This window comes from Moschus berezovskii, chromosome X (assembly GCF_049115385.1).
Source record: "Moschus berezovskii isolate FMDL1 chromosome X, NW_MosBer_1.0, whole genome shotgun sequence".
NCBI classification, from domain to species: domain Eukaryota; kingdom Metazoa; phylum Chordata; class Mammalia; order Artiodactyla; family Moschidae; genus Moschus; species Moschus berezovskii.
In genome coordinates, this window is record NC_142488.1 from 17,881,165 (window position 1) to 17,900,973 (window position 19,809).

Genomic DNA, 19,809 nt, shown 5'->3' on the forward strand with positions numbered 1-19,809 from the left:
GATATTTCTGGAATCTCTCTTATGCCTAGCCACTTTGCTGTAAATATTAACCAACTACCATTTTTCTTCCAAGCACTGTAAATCCTGTTTGATGATAAATGGCTATTTAAACTAGTCCATTGATGATGTTCTCAGCAACACTGTCATATTCATCCACTTTGTGCCACCTTCCCACTTTCAGTGCTATAGCTACCAGGGCAGCCATTTCATTCACCTATCAACACCAGAAAACCATTATCCGATAAGATTCTTCCTTTTAATAAGTTTAAACTTTAGAGACTAAGAAGGGGCCTGTAGTCTTGGTCTCCATCACATATTCTCACTAATAATTCTCTACCTATTGTATTTGTAGTATTTTCTTATTTATCCTAGATTGTATTTTCTTCTTGGGGACCATCAAAGAATTGAGATAGAAGACACTCTCTACAAATAAAATTAGACATGGTGGTAATGATAACCATTGCATTAATTATAGGTTTCATCTCTTTAGTGTGCCATATGTGTATCTAGGGGACATGATAAATTTAATTTTTTTAAAGATAATTTTTACAACATTGTAAATCAACTCTGCTTCAGTAAAAAATTTTTAATCAGTAAATAAAGATACTTTTTATATAACAGAAATATACATTTCTGTTTCTTCTGAAGATCATGATGACTATATATTTAAGTTACTCACTGAAAGATTATTTTGAAGTTAACAATTGATTTCCCAGTGTCTATTTGGTGTTACTTCTTATTTCATTGCGGACCTAGAGCCTATAAGAATTATTGGTGTCAGTTACTGAAAGCTTTATTATTTATTTTTAAATCAAAAGCTTCTGCTTCATCCTCTGAAATCAATGGTGGCTAGTCACTTTATTATCCCTCCTTGGGTGGATAGATTTTAGAATTTCTGTGTTCATTTTAAACTTGGATTTAGGATTGATTTTCTATTGTGTCATCTGTGTTTCTTCTGTGTACCTCTGTCTGGACTCACTTGAATTCATTGTCCATTCATGTGTCCATTCTTTGGGGAGGGATTGGGAGTTTGAATTTACTGGGCAGGATTTGCCAAAGAGGAAATGAATTTGAAGTAAATCATTCTTAGACCCCCATCTGAGGATTCAAATATGGTAGAGGGACTCATTATAATTTTGTCTATAAAATGTCCTTGAGTTCATTCTGAGGACAGCCTTAACGTGAAACTTTAGAGACTATTTGCTGCCTAATAATACATGTTAGAAAACTGAAATTATATTTAGAGATATATGGGAGCTACCAAAGGTAGATGAGGACTCCAACTAATTTGAGCCAAATTGAATATTGCTAATTAAATGATTGTCAAGTACTAGTTGAAGAACCATATTATTTGTATAAAAATCCCATTGAAATTGGTTGATATTTGGACAACATGTAGAATTTACAGATTTTTGTACATTTTCAAGACTTTGTCCTTGACATTCAAAGTAATTACAGCTGCATAAATTATTCAAATTAGCTGACATAAGAAAAAATAGTTTATCATGGGTATGTAAAGATTTTCCTTGAGTTTCTCCACCTAGCACAGGTTTTTCCTCTCTCATACTTGTATGAAAGAAAGATCAGTATCCTTCCCTTTCCAACAAGCTACCAAAAAGATCTAAATGAAGTTTCCTGATATGGTTCTTCGGTTTTTATGGGAGGAAATGAGATAAATAAAATATTGACTTATTGATATAATGATTTACTATCCTAGACGCATACTCTTTTATGTTAAAAGTGCTTTAGAGTATGTGAAACGGCAATCCACTCCAGTACTCTTGCCTGGAGAATCCCACGGACTGAGGAGCCTGGTAGGCTACAGTCCATGGGTTCGCAAAGAGTCGGACACGACTGAGTGACTTCACTTTCATAGTACTATGACACTCTAGAATTTCTTTCCTTGGTTTTTCAGGTACTGTATTTTGGCTTTTCCTTCTTAAGATTTAGATAATTTATGTTTTAAATGAAAGAAAAATATGGTTTCTTAATCTGTCATATGTAATTTGACTTGAGGCTATAGATATTCAGGTATATACATAAAGCTTTTTGGGGGGATACGTAGATTTTATATCTAGCCTGTTGGCAACGGTAGTAAAAACCCTCTGGTAAACTCATACCTTGAAAGATAGCCATAAATCCCTCAATTAGTGAAAAAAATGCTTTGAGGGAGATACCTGTCATAAAGCTTCACAAACAAAGGGTACAAATAGATTCAAGGAAATAATCCAATAAAGTTTAGCATAATCTTAGCTGTTTTGACTCTGTGCAATCAGAACAGGTTAAATTTTAAATGTTTGTTGTTTAAGAAGACACATAAGTCAGTGGTACATTTTAATAGACTGAACTCAAAAAATGAATCAGTATAACTTGTTGACATTTAAAGAGCTAAAGGATAATTACCTAGGAAATACATTTCTTGGGAGCGTTTCATTCTCCAGGTGAGTGGTAACCCTCATCAGATGTGTGTGCTGCTGTTAGGGTTTATTAACTTATTAATAATCAACATATATATCTGGATGTAAATAGATTTCAAATCAGTATATACTAAATTGTTATTAAACTGATGGCTTTATTTGCTTACATTTATTCACTTGTGTTCTGAATTTCTACTTTGATATTCATAATTCCTTTTTTTCAGCCTCACTTTTGTCCATGTGGTATTTTTAAACTCCTTAAATAGCCAAATACGCTTTAAATCTTGAATCTGTTCAAAATAGTTTGGAAATTATTAAAACTTATTCCTTCAGTTGCCAAGATAATCTCTCCCTTTGCTTTTCAGAGCTCCCTATGGAAAGTCCGTAGATATGTGGTCAGTTGGCTGTATTCTTGGGGAGCTTAGTGATGGACAGCCTTTATTTCCTGGAGAAAGTGAAATTGACCAACTTTTTACCATTCAGAAGGTGCTAGGACCACTTCCATCTGAGCAGATGAAGCTCTTCTATAGTAATCCTCGCTTTCACGGGCTCCGGGTAAGAGGCTTTGCTAAAACCCAAATGAAATCAGTACAGTAGTATTTAAATCATTGTTCATTGCACAATGAAATGCTAAGCTATCCATCAAATACTTTTTCCTTTTCCATTACAGTGTTTATAATCCCCATTATAATATTTTATTTTTGAATTTTATAGAGTATTTGTGAATTTTAAAAAATCTAAATTTGAAAGTGTGAACTGTTAATATTTTTCTCACTTGTAAGTTCCAGTTTTTCAAACTCTTTTTTAGTGTATGCATTATTCTAAACTTTGGTTATCTCAGAATGTTTCTTTATGCAAAATATTTAGCATCCTCAAAAGATTGAGAAATGTATAAATGGTTACTGCTTATTTGAGCAAACATTTGTAGTGATTTGAGGAAGATTATGAATACTCATATTAAAGGTGCTGTTCTAGTGAGAATGACCTGTTTAGTGAAACATATCTTTTCAAACTAGGGTTTGGTCTTGGGCAGCCTTTTCTAGACTTGCTAACTGTGTGCTAAACTTGCTTTCAGAATATGCTAAAAAGAGTCTTAAAGTATAAACTTTCCACAAGTGAGGGACATCTTACTGGAGTGGCCAGTTATAGGTTGCTTCTCTGTTCCATCTACCCCCAAAGCTACTTTTTCCATTTTCAACTACCTTGTTTGGGCCAACATGCCAGTTGGTGGCCTTTGTGGGAACTATAAAATAAGCTCCCCACCACTTCTTTTCTTTCTCTTAAATGCATAATTCTCAAACCATGTTTTCTTGACATTTACAGAGCACTTTGTTTTTTTCCTTTGACTTTCTGGCCTCAATTCATTTCACTTTGTAGAGCACCCCTCCTCACGCATGAACGCCCAACACAGTTTCCCTCCTGCTAGGCTCAATGAGTGTGGAAGAAAGAAAGGAACAGAATTGCAAACATTTCTTTCATCCCCTTCCTGCTTTCACTCTCTTCCAAATCTGTCTGAGTTACCTCAGGCAAGTTTCTCTTTTCTCCTTTTACTTTTGCTTTTGTAAGCTGAAAAAGAGCCAAAATATGACAATTAATTAGGGTACAAATAGTTCAACAATTATTGATCATTTGTCATACTAGATGTTGAATATATGAAAATAAATAGGACTTGCCCTCAGTCCAGCACAAAGGAAAATATATTCAAAAAATAAAGCAAAAACACTGCAGATGGTGACTGCAGCCATAAAATTAAAAGACCCTTGCTCCTTGGAAGAAAAGCTATGACAACCTAGACAGTATATTCAAAAGCAGAGACATCACTTTGCCGAAAAAGGTCCCTATGGTCAAAGCTATGTTTTTTCCAGTAGTCATGTATGGATAGAGGATGAGATGGTTGGATGGCATCACTGACTCAATGGACACGGGTTTGGGTGAACTCCGGAAGTTGGTGATGGACAGGGAGGCCTAGCGTGCTGCGGTTCATGGGGTCGCAAAGAGTCGGACACGACTGAGCAACTGAACTGAACATGTATGGATATGAGAGTTGGACCATAAAGAAGACTGAGCACCAAAGAATTGATGCTTTCAAAATGTGGTGCTGGAGAAGACTCTGAGAGTCCTTTGGACTACAAGGAGATCAAACCAGTCAATCCTAAAGGAAATCATCCTGAATATTCTTTGAAAGGACTGATGCTGAAGCTCCAGTACTTTGGCCACCTGATCCAAAGAGCTGACTCATTGGAAAAGATCCTGATGCTAGGAAAGGTTGAAGGCAAGAAAAGGGGGCAGCAGAGGATGAGATGGTTAGATAGCATCACCAACTCAATGGACATGAATTTGAGCAAACTCCAGGAGATAGTGAAGGACAGGGAAGCGTGGCATTTTGCAGTCCATGGGGTTGCAAAGAGCGGGACATGACTTAGCGACTGAACAACAATACCAACAGAAATAAAGAGAGCCATAACTAATAAATTCCTGTATCAATGAGAATACATCCAAACTCCTTGCCATCAGACCTTGCCTGTTCTGGGCCCTTCTAGCTCTCTGACTTCAGCTCATATGTCTCTCCATTCCCATCCCTTTCCAGATTTTCAGCACACTTAACCTTTCTTTTTCTTTAACTTCCATAAACATCTCCAAGTTGTTCTAGCTCCATGAGATTGGGACTTGTAGCATCCTTTTCCCAGGAAGGCGCTTCCCTTGCATGGCCCCTTCTCATTTTGTAAGTCTCATCTCCAAGAACACCTTTTTCTGACCTGCCAACAAACTTCCCCCACCTCCTTCTTGGTCTCTCCTATAGCATTTTTCTTTTTCTATCATAGCACTTACCACGGAATGAAATTATTTTATTTTTTAATTATTAACTGTTAGAAATCATCTGTTTTATTGCTGCATTTCTAACATCTAGTCCAGTCTAGCACATGTAGTAGGGACTCGAATATTTGAGTGATCTCTTGAATCAAAAATTTGCATTATCAGCAATCAAGCTCAACTATTTCCCTCTCTCCATCTCTAATTGCTTGTTTCACTCATACCCTTTTTACCTGAACAGCCACTCCCAAACTGATTTCTCTGAGTTTTTCTCTTCATTACAGTCTTCACATTACTTTTAGAATCTTCCTGCAAATTGCATGTTTAATTCTGTCTTCTTTATGTTAAAAACCTCTGCTGCTGCTGCTGCTAAGTCACTTCAGTCGTGTCCGACTCTGTGTGACCCCATAGACGGAAGCCCACCAGGCTCCCCTGTCCCTGGGCTCTACACATAGCTTATTAGGTTTTAACTCCTTAAGGTAGCATTAAAAACCCCTTGCTCCAAGCCCTGCAGCCTGTCTCCCAACTTTTCATACCCCTTGCGCTGCAGCCACATTGACCTTGTCACCATTTCCTTGTTGCTTCTACAATGCTGCTTTTCCTATAATTCTCCCAATATTCACCCCACTTCCTGGAAAGCTCTCCATCCTTCCTCCCCCAGATTCGGGTCAAGTGTCCTCCTTCCGTGAAGCCTTCTAGACTCCTCCAGGGGGAATGGTTCCCTTCCCCTTGTGTGCTCCTGCAGCACTCTGGTAGCACACATAGCAGTCTCTTTTAAATAGCTATTTGACAGAACATTGTAAATCCATACTATACTTCAGTTTTTTTTTAATTGTAATACAAATTTTTTTAAAGCTGTTTGAAAATATGTATCCTCACTGGACTAATGGATTCCTTAAAGAAATGAGCTCTCATGGCCACGATTATATTCACAACACACCTAGAGTTGCTCTTACTAGGTTGAATATTATTAAATGATTAAATATTTGAACTGAAGCATCAAGCTTGGTCTTCTGGCTGCCTTATTCTTTGACTGGTTAAAGAGGCTTTAAACTGGATTCTCTGAAGAGAGTATAAATAGATCTGCCATGGTACCTGGCTTTAAAAACTTGTAAACTAGCTGAAGAATTAAAACTTTTGTGCATAAAATAATTAGAAAACAATACAATTTATAATAAAGCATAGTATATAATAAAATACTGCATTCTTTACTACATTATACTGTTCTCTGATACATCTAAATATAGTTATGACCTTGAGAATATTAAAGATTCTGGAAAGTTGGCTGGATTCACTTGGAATGATTTATAGAGGCTGTGCAGTTTGAAATGTATATTGAAGAATGAATAGCATTTGGATTAGATAGGCCAAACAAGGGAGATCTTTTCCTCCTTTGTCTATGGTCCTATTTGTTCACAGACCTCCTCACTAAATAATATTTAAATGCTAGACAGTCCATGATGACACTGTCTGTAAATATCCTTTGGAGAAATTGCTGCTTCCCTGACTCTGATTTTTATAGACCTTAATGTTTTTATGTTTTAGTCTGAAAGTGTTTGTGGTATTTTAACTAAGTTAGTTTAATCTTTTTGGAGGTTTAACCACATCTTTTGTGGGAAGAGTCTTCTTTTATCATTTACTTGAGAATGTCTGAGATGTTCTCAGCTAAGCATACAGGGTGTGTGAATGGTGGCTGCTGTGAAACATGGACTCACCAGTAACCAGTTCAGTGTGATTTGTATTTTGCTTCAGTGTGTAGAGATTAGAAAATCACCAAGATGTTGCTCTAATAATATGCATTATTTTGAAAAAATAACAATTGGTATCCCATAATATAGGGCGTAGACTCTGGAGTTAAGCTGCTGCGGTTCAAAGCTAGACTCTACACTTACTATTTGAATGACCTTGGGCAAGTTTCTTGTGCCTGTCTTTCTTCATGTGTAAAATTATGCTAACAGAATTACCTCCTAATGGGGTTGTTATGAAGATTAAACATTACGGCTGCAGTTCATGGGGTCGCATAGAGTTGTACACAACCGAACAACAAGAGAATGCCCAGACCAGTGCCTGAAGCATAGTAAGTGCTCAGTAAATAGCACTCTTACTGTGTCATATTGGCCATGTGAATAAGAAAAAAAGGGGAGAAGAAACAAACTACTGATTGACATATACCTTAAACTTCTGTGCTTGAGTTTTGATTTGTCAGATTACCACACACGAGAATGGTGTCTTTCATTCAAAAGACATAAATTAATCTTTTAAGAGTTTATGTGGTCGTTTTACAATCATATTTCTAATACCTTTTGACTTTGGGCATTAATTTTCTTATTGATGAAATGTTACTTTTGGCAAAAAAGGAAGAGGGGATATCTGGTAGCATAAGATAGACCTCATAAGCACAATATTAATTAAAATCTACTAGTATAGAGTCTTTTATCACAGCATGACAGGTGTCTCTCTCTGGGATGATATTTAATGCTCCAATAACATCCAGAGGAACCTCTGTACCTCCTTTAGGAAAGGTGCCCATGTTTAGAAAGAATGTGGGTTTGGATCACTGAGTACAAATACTAGTTTTACTGCTTTTTAGTTATGTAACCTGCCTTGAACCATTTATTTCAGTTTTCTGATCATCACCTTCTTCATCTCTGAAATAAGTAGCATCACAATTGCTGAAATGCCTTGCATAGCATCACTTCCCTCAGAAATGTGTTTTAGGTTATTGCCTGTGTGTCTGTGTTAAGTTCATGTTATTCCTTCTATGTCCTCTGTCTAGGAGGTGCTGTCCTACTTTTCTCTGTCCTCACATTTTTTCTGATCTTTCAAAAGCTAGTTCAGATGTTATCTATATATGGATTCTTCTACAGCTGCAAACCACCTTGGCCTCTCCTTTTGCTGAGCTTCAACTAGAATTTATGGCTATGAAGTTTTGTACTGATTGCTTTCTCAACAAGACTGAGGGTTGTTTACATGCAGGGTTTTGGTCTTACCCATATGCTGTATCTCCTGCCATACCTAACACTGTGACACTGTGTGCAGATGAAATCTTAATACCTTGTTTGAATTTTTCTACATTACTACTCTTCTCATCCGCTTATTTAGCATGTTTAGAGATATTCAACTTTGAAATCTTCTTATATTGGTATAAAGGAAATACATATTAAAAACAAACTAGTCCTCTCATTGGGGGGGGAATACATGGCATTAGACTCTAATATTTTACCATCTACTTAGATATTGTGAAATGTGAGTTGGCAGAGGGAAAGACAGAGCATCTGAATAAACTTGACCCTTTCCCCTCATTTTATTTAAAAATACATTTGTTAATTTAGGAGCCTGTTTGCCTTCTGTTCCAACTTACATAAAGTAAGAAATTAAAAACAGGTCATTCAAAGAGTATATTAAAAGCAATAATAGAACGTGTGTCTGAATTCATTATTTTTACTTCTGTAGCCTTTCAGGTACTAGCCTTTTCTTTTTAATTCTCTAATGTTCAGAAGTAAATTATATGTTTTTGTGAAAAGGGTGTAAGAATTGTCTGTATAAGTAGGCAATACTGTATAAACTGAATAGCTTCAAATTTTTATATTTTTATATTTTGTTTTATTTTACATGCTTCAGTGTTGTCTGATTAAAGTTTCACTTGTGAGTTTTCCTGTTATCTAACACCCAGTCCTATTAATCCCAAGCTCAATATATAGACACCAAAATTTATGTGAAATAAATTTAACTTTGGCACTAGGGCACTAGCTTCTGCTCCTCTGCTACCTTCCCCAACACTCAAAGCACATGTACACACATACCCTTCCCCATGTGCTAATACTCCTGTCATGTTGCTGTTACAGTTTCCAGCTGTTAACCATCCTCAGTCATTGGAGAGAAGATACCTTGGAATTTTAAACAGCGTTTTACTTGACTTAATGAAGGTGGGACAAGCTGATGTGTTATCTGTACAAAATGTCTTTTGGTTTCTGGTTTCTCTTGTGTCTGTATGTGACCATAGCCTGCTTTTATGAATTAAATGTTTTGTTAACAGGTGTGTAGTATATAGTGCAGTGGTGAATAGTGGAGGACTGTGTCCTCTGAAGAGGCGTGCAATTCATTTAAAATCACAACAGTATCTGATATTATAACATTCTGTCTAGACAGGACTATGAGATACCTAAATTAGATTGCTAAAATGGACAGAATAATAACAATCTAAATATAAATAACAAGAAAATCATTAAAATTTTTTCATCACTTGAGCTATTCAGGTGTAATGTTTTGTTTTGTTTTCTTACCTTCATTGGGTCTTGGTTGCGGCATGTAGGATCTAATTCCCTGACTAGGACTCGAACCTAGCCCCCTGAATTAGGAGTGTGTAGTCTTAGCCAGTGGACCACCAGGGAAGTCCTCAGGCATAATGTTTTAAAAACAAATCTTAAAATGAATGTTGAAAGAAAAGAAATTCTAACATTTTTTGCATATTCAAGGCCTCCCATAAGATTATTTTATCAGTGAACATAATTCTGCTCTTAGGTGATTTCTCTCTCACAGCAGTAATCTTGCGTTTGTCAAATGAAGAGCCAGTGAGAGAGAAATCACCTAAGAGCAGAATGTGTGTTCTTCCTCCTGCTGGTGTCCCTGTCCAGAATTTCTCCGTGCTCTGGACTACTGAAAATGTTCTCACAATTTTTTATTCAAGCTTTTCTACCCAAGTAGATGGTTAGCCCCTTCAGTAAGAACTGCTTTTTCACATTTCTCCAGCTTTCAGTGCAGCCAGTGTTAGTTTGATAGTAGTAGACCTTCAAAAGATCCTGGCTAATGGATCAATTTTATTTTATGCCCATTCAGTCAACTGTCAGAAACATAGGAGTTTACACTGCACAGAGCCTTTAAAGTCATACTTAGCACAGTTGGAAGTTGCTGCGCAGCACTCTTAGAACTTTGCTCTGCTTTAAAACTGTGTTAATCTGTGTTCCAAGGAACACTGTGTAAATAGGTGTGGGGGTAGAGGTGAGGGAGGGGGGCGTAGCCTTTGGAAAAGGCCACATAGGTAACCTTTCTTAGAGATTCACAATGTTCATTAACTTATGAAGGCTTTCAGAAATCTCACAGTCAAGAAGTATTTCCCAAATTTAATTAAATACTAAATACTTTTAAAAAAATGCTACAGCACTTGTGTTCTTCTGAACACAGATTGAGAGATGCTATTTAAAAAAAAATTCTCAAGGCTCTTTAAGATTAATTAGGCATAAATTATTTCTTAAATCAGTTGGATTATGTCAATCTGTTCTTTCACATAGTCAATATTTATTTATCAGGGCTTTAATTATTTGGTAACTTAAAATGTAAATAGAGTAAAATAGAAGAACTGAAGTACAATTTCATGTTTTCTGCCTTTTGTCTCTTTTAGTCAAAAATAACTGAACTTTTGTTAAATCATTACCAAATGTAATTACCCAGTGTCAAATGTGGTACCTGGTAAATACTAACACAGATAAAAATATGACAATAATCTGAACTGTTATGCTTTTACATCAGTTTGAAAGTTGAACAGTTGAATTGTCATTCATTTAATATATTTACCATTCAGCCCACTGCCAATATTCACCTTCCAATACAGAGGTTGTGGGTTTGATATCTGGGAACTTGTCCTGTGCAAGGGATAATGAACGTATGCAGTGATTTCAGGTATACATCAAAGCATTAATTATTATATTGTAAAGTGGCAGCCATCTGGCCATCCAACAATAAATCATTAAATAAATCATACCACCAACTTCCATATAGTCATTTAAAACATGTAAAGTTCTTTGTGCATCATTGTTCATGATAATAAAAGAAGGAAAACAATGCTCCTTAGGGTAGCATTACCTGTAGGTAATCGATCAACCTAAGATAGTACATAGAATTACTAATACGGAATAATCTCTTTAAGATCTATTGTTCAGTGGAAAGACTTAAGTGCAGACTATTGTGTGTGTGTGTGTGTATTTGGATAAAATAAAAGGAGCAGATAGAGATATGTACAAAGTACCTGTGGAAGGATTCACAGGACACATGTACAATGGGCTGCCTGCCTCCAGAGAGGAGGACAAGAGAAAAACGAAGAGTGTATACTTTTTGATATGAATATGTACTTATTTAAAAATATATTTTAGGGAATGCCCTGACAATCCAGTGGTTAAGACTCCGCACTCTCACTACCAAGAGCTTGGGTTTGATCCCTAGTCAGGGAACTAAGATCCCACAAGCTGCGTGGTACAGCCAAAAATAAAATTTAAGAACACATTTTAAATATTTAAATTATATTGTAAAAATGTTTTTAATTAGGAAGTGAAAAGTACAGTATACAAAACTTGTGTGTAATATAAGCCAGATTTTGTAAAAGCAAAAAATATATACATGATATTTTTTAAAGGGCTGGAAGGGCATATTTCCAGAGGACAGCAATGGTAAGATTATGAGTGATTTAGATGGTCCTTTAAAAAAATTTTTTAGACTAAACTGTGTTTACTAGATATTCTGCAATGACCATGCATTTCTTCTATAAGGAAAAGAAATATGGTTTTTATTACAGTTTAAATTTGACTTTGTGATGTTCTTTCCAATCCTAACTTTATTTCCTAAGAATTTACTGAAGTTGGACCCAGCTGACAGATACTTGACAGAACAGTGTTTGAATCACCCTACATTCCAAACCCAGAGGCTTTTGGATCGCTCCCCTTCAAGGTCAGCAAAAAGAAAACCTTACCATGTGGAAAGCAGCACTTTGTCTAATAGGTAAATATTCCCTTTTAAGGAAATACAGATGCAATATTGGTCTTACAAGTAGGTGGAAGAGGTGGCTGCTCAAATGATGCAATTAGAGAAAAGAAGGAAAGCCCTCCGTATTCAAAAATATCTTCCTTATGCTTTGCATGATTCAGAACCACAATTAAAAAGTTATGTGGGTCTTAGAGACTTTACCTTTTACAAGATTTTCCCCGGGGAAACCTATGCATTCCCTGGGAAAGGTAGCATGGTTTAACAACAAAGGGAAGTTTCTGGCCTCATGAACTCGAAGATCCTATGTGCATGGGACAGGGGTGATCCCTAGAGGAAGAAGGATGGGTGAGGGCAAAGGGATTCCTGAAGGGAGAGGAGGATGCCAAACACAGGATGGTGGGAAGGCACCTGAGACATCCTTTGCATCAGAACCGAGTAGTTCTGGCTTAAAAGCAGGGGCTTGTGTTTTTGTTGCTCCTGTCTTTTAACCATTGAGTTGAGAAACTAGTTTTTCATAAAAATAAGAATATAGAAATAGTAAAATCAGTTTGCTAGGTAGTGATTAAAGTTGATGCTTTCTGATGTAATTTTCAGCATAATCTTTAAAAAACCCTGTATTTCCTGCGGGGTAGAAGATTGGGGAGGGGCTCAAGGAGCTGGACCCTGTGATCAGGTTCTCTCTCCAAAAGCAACATTCCTTACTTCTCTTGGCTGCATTTACAGGGGCAGTGTCCTTCCTGTTCAGGAAGCTGGTCTTGTCATCTAGAATTGCTTAAATTTGAAAGATAGGAAATTGTTTCTCTTGTCTACTATTGGAGGAAATCATTTCTCTTATCTACTATTGGAGAAGTAGAAAACAATAATTCTTTAGCTTTCCTAGTATAAGTTTTTTCTTCCCATGTGCCCCCTTTCTCTCCACATAGAACAATTGTTCTTAACCAACTGGAATTTTGAAAGCTTAAGACCTGGTATTTTTTAGATCTGTGAGTATAGCTATAAATAAGCACTAACCATTTACCCTGTGTTTTTTCTGTTTAACCACGATGGTGTGATTGTGTTTTATAGCTGGTTACTCTCTTTAAAATGACTGGTTTGGTTATTGTTTCCCTCACATCGTATAAACCATTCTTACCTGTTTTTTTTTTTTTTTTCAAGGAGGCCTAGGAGGAGATTCAAATTCTGTTTCACTAAGTTGGTGTTCACTTTGTTGTCCATTTCCATGAGATCAGTGCACTCAGGCAAGGACCAGTATTCATCATATGGTTGCTCCTTTGAGTTCAAGAGCATCACATTTATACCTGAGTCTTATCTGGGGTCACTCCCAGTTCAGGTGCTTTTGTCTCCCTTCTACATTGATTGTCACCTGTCTCTTCTAGTTTATATTTGCAAAGAATAAGAATCTCAGTGATAGAAAGTTCAGTAGACTGATGATGAAGATTTGTGCTATAGTGATTGGCAGTGTAACCGTACCATAAAAGGAGGCCTGTGTATTCGTCCTCTAATAACTTAGTTGAGAGAGATACCCAATGGGGTCCAAGGCTCTCCTTGGGAGCCCTCTTTAGGGATCTATCAAGGAGGATGTGTGTGGTCATGAGGATGTGGTTCATGTGGTCTTTGAGGAGCCCTACCAAATCCCCTTTTGAAGCAGACAAGGATAGAAATTGTAAGTAAATAAAAATCTCCAGAAGAATTTGTTTTCAGGTCTTGACACTATATTGAATATATTAAAGAAAAAGTCCTAAATGTTTTATCTAGGAAAGAAACCATTAGCTAGCTCAGTTTACATGTATCTGGAAATATTTCCACTCCACGCTTGTCTATGGTCCACATATCCTCCATGGAAGCCCTTGTTGTGGACACTAATTCTGCATAGACCATGGCTCCGTTGGATTTCCTAGCACCCTTGTAGAGATGTTCAGGGCACCATTTCATGTTGGATGCCCTACCTTGTCCCTGAGACAGCAAGTATCCTCATACACATATCCTCACACACCCTGTCTCTATAGGAGAGGCAGTGGACTCTGCATTTACCTAGTCCTTGCCTAAGTCTCCTTCAGACTCATCTGAGGTTCTGCTCACCTTGGACATGGTGGGATGGTGCCACACACTGCCCTCTCACCATTCCTGCTTCGCCAGTCTACCCCATAAAAGTATAGTTTTGTATCTTTGATGTTTGCTTTGAAAAGTTATTTTAACTGGAGATTAGCCATCTATCTATCCATCCTACCAACCATTAAGAAGGGTTAATATATGAAAAAATCTCAAGTGGTTGGCAGTTTAACATGGATTCCTTCCAGTTGTGTGTCAGAGAGATCTATGGGATTTCCGTAATAATAGATTTTTTTTTTAATTGAAGGATGATTGGTTTCAATGTTTTGTTGGCTTCTGCCATACATCAACATGAATCACCATAGGCATACATGTGTCCCCTCTCTCGAACCTGCCTCCCACCTCCCATCCCTTCCCACCCCTCTATGTTGTTACAGAGCTCCGGTTTGAGTTCCCTGAGTCATACAGCAAATTCTTACTGGCTATCTATTTTATGTATGGTAGTGTATATGTTTCCATTCTACGCTCTCCGTTTGTCCCACCATCTCCTTCCCTCTTGTGTCCACAAGTCTGTTCTCTGTGTCTGCATCTCCATTGCTGCTTTACAAATAGGTTCATCAGTGACATCTTTCTAGATTCCATATGTATGCGTTAATATTCGATATTTTTTCTCTTTCTGACTTACTTCACTGTATAATAGGCTCTAGGTTCATCCACCTCATTAGAACTGACTCAAATGTGTTCCTTTTTATGGCTAATATTCCATTGTATATATGTACCACAGCTTCTTTATCCATTCATCTGTTGGCAAACATCTAGATTGCTTCCGTGTCCTAGCTATTGTAAATAGTGCTGTGGTGATCATTGAGGTATATGTGTCTTTTTCAGTTATGGTTGTCTAAGGGTATATGCCCAGAAGTGGGATTGTTGGGTCATATGGTAATTTTATTCCACACCCTCTCTAGCATTTATTGTTTGTTTGTAGATTTTTTGATGATGGCCATTCTGACTGGTGTGAGGTGATACCTCATTGTAGTTTTGATTTGCATTTCTGTAATAATAAGCGATGTTGAGCATCTTTTCATGTGTTTATTGGTCATCTGTATGTCGTCTTTGGAGAGAGATCCATTTATGTGTTCTGCTCCCTTTTTGATTGGGTTGTTTGTTTTTCTGGTATTGAGTTGCGTGAGTTGTGTACCATTTTTTTTTTTGTGCTTTGGCAGAGTTCTGATTTGAAGACAATGTGATGCCCTTTCTATATAGGAATTGTGTGCAGGTCAGTGGCTTCAGATTAATATAGAGACAGAAACTTTCAGAATAACAGTTTAGGCTTTTTGTACTTTTTATGGGAAACCTACGGAGAGGGCAATGGCAAGCCACTCCAGTACTCTTGCCTGGAAAATCCCATGGATGGAGGAGCCTGGTAGGCTGCAGTCCGTGGAGTCGCTAAGGGTCGGACACGACTGAGCGACTTCACTTTCACTTTTCACTTTCACACATTGGAGAAGGAAATGGCAACCCACTCCAGTGTTCTTGCCTGGAGAATCCCGGGGACGGGGGAGCCTGGTGGGCTTCCGTCTATGGGGTCACACAGAGTCGGACACGACTGAAGTGACTTAGCAGCAGCATGGGAAACCTAACTCTTAGACACATGTTTCCACCTTAACTCTATAGCCTCCCTTTTCACATTAGAAATTGTATCTTATGTTTCTATGAATGTATTCTTGCTAACATATGTAGGTTTGTGCTCCACATCGAGAGCAGTGTTTCCAAGAGTTTCAAAAGATTTAGCAGCTATCTTCACTTTTCTCTATTTTTTTCTGGATATACTCTTTTGAGCTTTGGACATTTCACATCATCTGCATGTGTTATCTCTGTGATTACCCTCTTTAGGCCTGAAGGAGAAAAGGAAAAAAATAAGGTGGTGAGAGCCCAGGGAAGCCAGGCAGGGGGAGCCACCCCATGAGAGCTGGAATCTAGAGACACACCTATGATCTGAGTTAGGGGGCCACTGCCAGGAAGGAGCAGGGGAGACAGCCCCCACACCCTTGCACTGCTAAGCCCAACTGGGAGTTAGGTGGCAAGGGAGGCTGGGTGACACACTCTGAAGTGTTGGGTTCCCCAGGCCCAGGATGGAGCAGAGAGGAATGGAGAATGGACTAGGGGTTGGGCACATGGAGAATAACCAGCATACTTAAATCTATTTATGGGTGAGACTTTGTATCATCATTTGAGTTTTTTTAAGAAGTTGCTGAGATATTTTTAGTTTCCAAGATGTACACTGTTGTAAGTTTAAAACTTGACATGGGGACTGTCAACTCTGGATCTAGAGATAGACTCTGTTAACATCATTTAATAGAAAGTGAAACTTTCCTTTCTTTATAATTTCTCTCTAGATCTGGGGTCTGCCATTTAGTTAGCTCAGATTTAAGTGATCTTATTTAATGCTGCAATTTCTGTGACCCAACTGGGAGAGATTAGTATGTGCATTTTGGAGATGAGGTCTTCCAAACTATTACAGGCATGCCTGCCATCAGATACTTTTTAACACTTCTCTGAAAGAAAGGAGGAGAGGATGAGGGCCTTTACCTTTGATGCCTGAGGGAGTGAATTCTTGTAGGGAAAATAGGAAGACACAGTTTGACAGATTACCACTGTAGAGGGAAAAAAAATGTGACTTTTCCTCTAATTACTGTGCGATGAGAACAAAACTCTCCCAGATCAAACCATCTTTAGCAATAGCAATATTTGCAGCAAAATTTTTGGAATGAATAGTAAAAATTGTTTTTTGTTTAAAAAGATAATGAAATTGCTATTCATTTAAAAGCATTCTCACCTATCTCAAACCGTAATTTGGTCTTTTAAATAGGTACGGTAGATCACACTGACCTTACTGTGATACCAGCTTCAGCTTTCTCCCATCCAAGTACTAACCAGGCCTGACCCTGCTTAGCTTCCGAGATCAGACGAGATCGAGTGTGTTCAGGGTGGTATGGCCATAGACCAGCTTCAGCTTTCTAAGAGAGGACAGGGTTTTCCTCAGGATTTATATTTCGTATTTTAAACCAAGTAGGATGTGAAGCTTTCAGTCCTAAAGAAGACCTCAGCCCATTTGAAATAATAAAGTGTGAAATGGAGAAGGGAATAAGTGGTGTCTTTTGGAGAGAAATTACCTGTTTAGGTCCCTGTGATCCAGTTAGAGACACGCTCCTAGTCAGTGTACAGGAGGCATCTGACACACCCCAAATATTGCCACTTCTCTAAAACATGAATGTTGATCATCACATTTTCCAGCAAACCTCACCAGGCAGTTCCCACTTCTTTTTAGAGTATCATTTTCTTTTTTGAGTACCTTGCTAGAATTCGCATTCATTGATTATACAGGCTAAAGACAAAAGAGACATAGGGTGTCTCTTGTGTGTATATGCTGTATGAATCTCTGAGGTAGACCATGAGTTTTACAAATAAAAATGAAGTTCAAGGAACAAAGTGATCTGCAAGTCTAAATGTCTCCTTCTGATGTCCATGCAGACAGAGTTATAAAGAATTTGCCTATAGCTCAGCTCTCTTGTTCTTTGCAGACTTTCTACAGCACACACTCATGTGAGCCCCAATATAGCAAAAGGATCTTTTCCCAGATGATCAGTTAGAAACCATGTTGGCAGTAAGTTAAACTGAGCATTTAAGAATGCCAAAACACTTCATCAGGACCAGTGCTTTGTGGCAGAGTGACTTGATCTAAGCAACTTACTCTTAATGATAGATTACATGTGATTTATAGTCACATGTTTGAGAAAGAGAATGTTTTTAGTCTTTGTGGTGTTTTAGGTGTTTGTTCTTTCTTGTTTTATTAATTCTTTTTGTGTGTCTGCTCTTAAGGGAAACTGATATGCTTCTTTCGTTTCTGACACAGAAACCAAGCCAGCAAAAGTGCGGCTTTGCAGTCTCACCACAGATCTAACAGCAAAGATATCCAGAACCTAGGTGTGGGTCTGCCCCGGGCTGACGAAGGGCTTCCTGCCAACGAAAGCTTCCTGAATGGAAACCTTGCTGGAGCTACTCTTAGTCCCATGCACACCAAAACCTACCAAGCCGGCAGCCAGCCTGGGTCTACCAGCAAAGATCTGACCAACAACAACATTCCACACCTTCTCAGCCCGAAAGAAGCCAAGTCAAAGACAGAGTTTGATTTTAATATTGACCCAAAGCCTTCAGATGGCCCAGGCACAAAGTACCTCAAGTCAAGCAGCAGATCTCAGCAGAACCGGCACTCGTTTATGGAAAGCTCTCAGAGCAAAGCTGGAACGCTGCAGCCCGGTGAAAAGCAGAGTCGGCACAGCTACATTGACACCATTCCCCAGTCCTCTCGGAGTCCTTCCTACAGGACCAAGGCCAAAAGCCATGGGGCATTGAGTGACTCCAAGTCTGTGAGCAACCTTTCTGAAGCCCGGGCCCAGATTGCAGAGTCCAGTACCAGTAGGTACTTCCCATCCAGCTGCTTGGACTTGAACTCTCCCACCAGCCCAACCCCTACCAGGCACGGTGATACAAGAACTTTGCTCAGCCCCTCGGGGAGAAATAACCGAACCGAAGGCACTCTTGACTCACGCCGAACCACAACCAGGCATTCTAAGACGATGGAGGAGTTGAAGCTGCCTGAACACATGGACAGCAGCCATTCCCATTCACTGTCTGCACCTCATGAATCCTTTTCGTATGGGCTGGGCTACACCAGCCCCTTCTCCTCCCAGCAGCGTCCACATAGGCATTCCATGTACGTGACCCGGGACAAAGTGAGAGCCAAGGGCTTGGACGGAAGCCTGAGTGTAGGGCAAGGGATGGCGGCCAGAGCCAACAGCCTGCAGCTCTTATCACCTCAGGTACGACTTAAGGCCTTGACCAGATGTGTCGGCTCCTCAGGGGAAGGTGGTTCGGGAATGTGATGGGGTCAGTGTACAGTTGTCCCTATTGCAAGAGGTTGTACTTTCGTGATAGGACATATTTAAGGAAGCAATATTTGAAAGACTAATCTGTTAAAACAGTTTTTTTTAGTTATTTAAGCTAGTTGTTGAGTACTCAGGGGTACTCAGATAGCTTGTTTTTCAAAATCTGTTTCCTTTCTGAAATGTTCCTTTCTGGCATATTTTGTTTAGAGAACCTCTTTTTTCATTTGTTTATTATTTCATTTATTTTTATTGAAGTATAGTTGAGTTACATTGTTGTGTTAATTACTACTGTACAGCTAAGTGACTCACTTATACATATATATATGTATGTATGCATTCTTTTTCATATTCTTTTCCATGATGGTCTATCACAGGATTATGAATATACTTAACTATAGTTTACAATAGGACCTTATTGTTTATCCATCCTGTATATACCAGTTTGCATCTGATAATCCCAAACTCCCAGTGCAACCCTCTCCCACCTCACTCCCCCTTGCAACCACATATTCTCTATGTCTCTGTTTCTGTTTCGGAGATAGGTTCAGTTGTGTCATATTTTTGATTCCACATAGAAGTGATATTTGTCTTTTCCTTTCTGACTTAATTCACTTAGTATGATCATATCTAGGTTCATCCATGTTGCTGCAAATGACATTATTTCATTCTTTTTTGGGGGCTGGGTAACATTCCATTCTGTATGTGTACCACATCTTCTTTACCCATTCATCTGTTGATGGACATTTAGGTTGTTTCCATGTCTTGGCTATCGTAAGTAGTGCTGCTACGAATGTAAGAATGCACGTATCCTTTTGAATTATAGTTTTGTCCGG

At 38.3% G+C, this 19,809-nt stretch overlaps 1 protein-coding gene across 3 annotated transcripts in view; it reads left to right on the forward strand.

Annotated features, from left to right (window-relative positions):
* The window catches only part of CDKL5 (cyclin dependent kinase like 5), a 181,999-nt gene that overhangs the window by 137,036 nt on the left and 25,154 nt on the right, over window positions 1–19,809 (forward strand). For all 3 annotated transcript variants that reach the window (XM_055437908.2, XM_088833609.1, XM_055437909.2), the window contains 4 exons: window positions 2,783–2,972; window positions 9,074–9,154; window positions 11,845–11,996; window positions 17,944–18,910. In XM_055437908.2, the coding sequence (XP_055293883.2) occupies window positions 2,783–2,972; window positions 9,074–9,154; window positions 11,845–11,996; window positions 17,944–18,910 (1,390 nt within the window). The remainder of the gene's footprint in view (window positions 1–2,782; window positions 2,973–9,073; window positions 9,155–11,844; window positions 11,997–17,943; window positions 18,911–19,809) is intronic.